The following is a 4162-nucleotide window of genomic DNA, read 5'->3' as shown; positions in this document are numbered from 1 at the left end:
AAGCGTTTTCCCCAATATGGCTTGCGAGACCAGGATCCAATCCAGAATGTGTGGGATCAGGCCTTGGCTCTGTGTACACTGGATCTGGCTCACAGGCCCACCCTGTACCACTCATCCAGCCTGCTGGGCCAAAAGTTTGGGCTCCTCCGCTGATTTAGACTATAACGTTTCTTCCAAGAAAAAGCCTTTTGTCTTGGGACCTTAGATATACAATCCACTGTTCTGCTTTGAGTATGTGTGATGTATGCAGGATAAAGCCTGCTAATGCTTTTCCCAGGTCACTGAGATATATGTCTGTAAGATTTGTACAACCCATTCCAGGGACGAGCCTTTCAGGCTGCGTGCTCTTCCTGGCTACCTGCTGGCAGAGGAGCAGCTTGGAAGGTCTACATGTGCAAATTGCTATGACACTCCCATTTGGATGCAGGTTGAAACCATGGAGAGACAGGGCCGCCTCAAACAAGGCATCTGTTTGCAGCCCTAAGCATTTGTGAACTCTTGGTTGAGTACACATCACAGCATAAATTGGGCACTGACATTTAAACCAAATAAAGCAACCAGACAGAAAAAATAATCCTAAAAATAGTAATAAAAAAGACAAGTTCTTTTATACATTTATTTTCTTTATAAAATGTCAGTCTCCCATACTATGCCATTATCAACTGCCTCACACAGAGGGTGTAATTCTATTTGCCATTGTGAAGAACAAAACAGAACGGATACGGTCTGTTTTAATAAAAGCTTTGTAAGTAAAATATAACGTCTATTTCAACGGATATTTTACAAATGCAAAAATGCAATTAAATTACAAAGGTCCAGCACACAAACTAAAAGAGATCCAGTTAGGCTATCACCAGTCTTAAATATTACGTGATATTACATCAAAATAGAAACTGGTCTCATGTAAACCTAAGAAAACTTACCTTACAGCCAAGCATCTCTGTGATGGAGTCAGTTCTTCTTCCTTTCGAAACATTCCTGAAGGGGAAAAGGAGAATAAGCAAACATACATTAACTAGTCATTTCTTTGCCAGGGTTAGTGGATATCCTTGATAATTCTCCAATTCCCAAAATTCCTCCCTTTTACCTGCCCCATTTTTAAGGGCCTGCTGTCAAGACGGTGCTCCTAGTAGAGCTGGGTCAAATGTAATTCCTACTAAAAACAATCATTTTCAACAGTCAGGAAGTCTGTTAGGAAAAGGTGTGAAGTGCAGCCATCTCCAGCTGCCACTCTCCAGCACACCCAGATAACAAGGTTTGGAAGAAGAGGGGGGGGATTGGGGGGGTGGGGGGGAAGGTAGCATTCATAATATTGCTGCCCTTGCTTCTGTCAAAATTAAAAGTTTTGAAGATTTTTAACTCTCCTACTCCCAAACCTTTCTAACCTAGGAAGTCAAACCTAAATACTAATCTTCATCTAGTAATATCTTATGAAATCATTACAACCCCCAGGGCTGCTACTCAGTCTGCATACAAATATTCAAATAATGTGGAAGCATTCTCCCAGGTTTGTTGTTATGGCACAAACTTACCTAGAGCCACGCACACATATATTTGCATACTGAGGCCCTCCAAACTAGAGAGCTTGCAGTGCTGACGCTGTGCAGTCAGGGAGGAAGTGAGGGGGAGAGAGAGGGGGTGGGAGGTCTAGGAACACATCTCAGTCGGCATACCTACACTTTACTGCTCAATAGACTAATCTACTGCATAGTAAAGCATCACTATTTAAGGTGGGGGTAGATTTACTGCGCGTTGCAGATAGTAGATTTACTGTGCATTAGCTAATACTCAGTAGTGCATGTGTAAATGCCAACCAGGAGTAGATTTGCTCCCGGTCAGCCAAAACAGCAGGGGGGCAGCTTTCTGCCAGAGGCAGCGCAACGTGACTGGGAGTCCCTCCAGTTATAGGGCAGAGACAGCTCTTTAGCAGTCCCTGGCTAGCCTTTGGACCCCTGGCTTGACCCCCGGGGACCTAGGCCAGCTGATGCCTGCCCCTGGCCACTGTGTGCTCATGGAGTGAGCACATGCTGGTTGCTGCACTGCTGCAGAGCCCCAGCCGGACCCCCAGGCTTCTCTGGCTGCTCCCTGGCCTGTGGGCACCATGCCCAGCTCTGAGGGCATGTGTTGGCTCCAGCAGTCCCACAGGCCATTGCGCTCGGAGAACTGTGCCTTCTGGAACAAGCTTTGATTGAGGAGAAGCACACTGGCCCCCTCAAGAGGATGCTGGAGGTGCAGAAGAAGCAGGCTGCTGTGGTAGCCCAGGCAGCAGAGGTCACGCAGGAGGAGCACCAGGTGCTGGACACCATCCTGACCCTGGCATTCACCTTCATGTCATCCACTGCCAAGCTGCCGGTTCTGGCCCCATCTGCCATCTGGAAACCATCCACCACCAGCCCTGGCCCTGGCTCTGGCCCTTCCTGCTGCCTGGCAGCCACCTGTGGCCTCGTGCCAATGTCCCCAGTGGGCCTAGGAGAAGATCCAGCCACTCCTGCAGTGGCCAGGGCCTTCTGCCCCTGCTCCTGAGCCAGGTCACCCAGCAGCTAGACTGCCTGCCTGGGCTGCCACCCACGGGTGACCCGTCTGCCATGTGGCCCCTGAGCAGGGGAGATGGCACTCACTGGATCCAGCCTCATGAGGGAGAAGGAGGTAGAGCAGGCTAGACAGTGCCTGCCCTCACCCTTGGCCAAGCCCCTGGGCTGCCAGCCTTGCCATGGTGTCTGCATCTGGGTGGTATCACCAGAGACCAAGGTGCTCAGCACTTCTACCCGGGCTCTGCACCATAGATGTCTCCATCCCAAAGATTCCACCCTGACACTACATCAACCACACACTTGTAAACAGTTGCACAGGGAAGAGGGTGTTTTATGGGTGGTGGGTGTTGCAGCTGGGGAGGGGGCTCTTGCTGGGGAGGGAGAGCAGGAAGGAATGTGTTGTTGGGGAGGAAAATAAAGATTGTTGATTGGAAATTATCCAGAGCACGTGTGGTCTTGGGGGTGCTGGAGGGCTTGGGGTTTGTGGGCAGCCACCCAGCTTCCCTACTGTAGTGGGTGGGGGAGGAGGTGGTCCACAAGTGCTTTGCAGACATAGTGCCCTGTCTGCTGTTGCTGGGGGGGAGGGGAAGGGAGGGTGGGAAGAACCCATGGTGCACTTGCCATAGGCTCCTAGGACAGCATCCCTGGCCAGACTAGCTCCCCTGGCCAGCCTGAGTCTGCCCCACCCACCCCAGAGACCCCTGACAGCCTGAGCCTTCACCCCACCCAAGAAACAGGTGCCATCCTAAGTCTGTCCCCAGAAACCCCTGCCAGGCTGAGCCCTCACCTGCTTCCCCCTCCCCCGGGGAAACCCCTGCCAGGTTGAGCCCACCCCCTCCCCCAGAGACACCTGCCAGGCTGAGCCCGGCTCCCCTCAGAGATCCCCGCACCGTGGCAGCTATATCCAGAGCCGGCAGCTCCCCCTGGCTGCTGCAGAAGGTCAGACCAGGGCAGGAGTAGACCTGTATCTACTTAATCCTACAGGCTGCCTATACACAAGCAGCAAGGCTGCTCCAACGCACAGTAATTAGAGTGAGCCAGAGCAGGTTCAATTAATGAAGTTTGCTAGAGTGTGGTAATTACTGCACTGCAGCAAACTCTAGCACCTTGTGCATCAGTGTCCCCACATTTAAAAATGGTGGTGAAGGTGCTTTAACAAAAGCTTGTTGAACAAGTTTTAAAGCAACCCTGCCGACATTTTTAAGCACAAGGATGCTGACATGAGACACTTTGGACGCTTTAATCAGAGTGGCTCTCAGAGTCACTCTAACTAAATAACCCCCCCCCCTCCCCACTCCCAGGGCACATATTTAAATGTCCATAAGACGCAAATCTGCTCCCAACAGGGTGCACATGTAGACAACTTCCCAGGGCTGGCTTACTGCACAGTAAATTACTGCATAGTAAGTCTAAATAGCATTAATTGCACATGTATGTCATATTGAATGAAATAGTTTGAATGTTTGTGATGGTTGCCCATTAGCCAGTTTCAGGAAGAAGATAAAACTTATCTCCTTATCTAGCTCATTGTTTTTGGACTACGTGCAAAAGGTCCTGACTTTGTTTAAAGTCTTAACTTCTGAATTTTATCTTTAGAAGTCTTTTACAAAGAGAGCAAATATCCTGAGTTC

At 50.0% G+C, this 4162-nt stretch overlaps 1 protein-coding gene across 1 annotated transcript in view; it reads right to left on the bottom strand.

Moving 5' to 3' along the window:
* Nucleotides 1-4162, bottom strand: part of MBOAT2 (membrane bound O-acyltransferase domain containing 2) — a 191774-nt gene that overhangs the window by 48744 nt on the left and 138868 nt on the right. Inside the window, exon 6 of the mRNA XM_025197590.1 lies at nucleotides 924-978. Within this exon, the coding sequence (XP_025053375.1) occupies nucleotides 924-978 (55 nt within the window). The remainder of the gene's footprint in view (nucleotides 1-923; nucleotides 979-4162) is intronic.

This window comes from Alligator sinensis, unplaced genomic scaffold (assembly GCF_000455745.1).
Source record: "Alligator sinensis unplaced genomic scaffold, ASM45574v1 scaffold866_2, whole genome shotgun sequence".
Classification (NCBI taxonomy): domain Eukaryota; kingdom Metazoa; phylum Chordata; order Crocodylia; family Alligatoridae; genus Alligator; species Alligator sinensis.
This window is presented reverse-complemented; position numbering and strand designations above follow the sequence as displayed.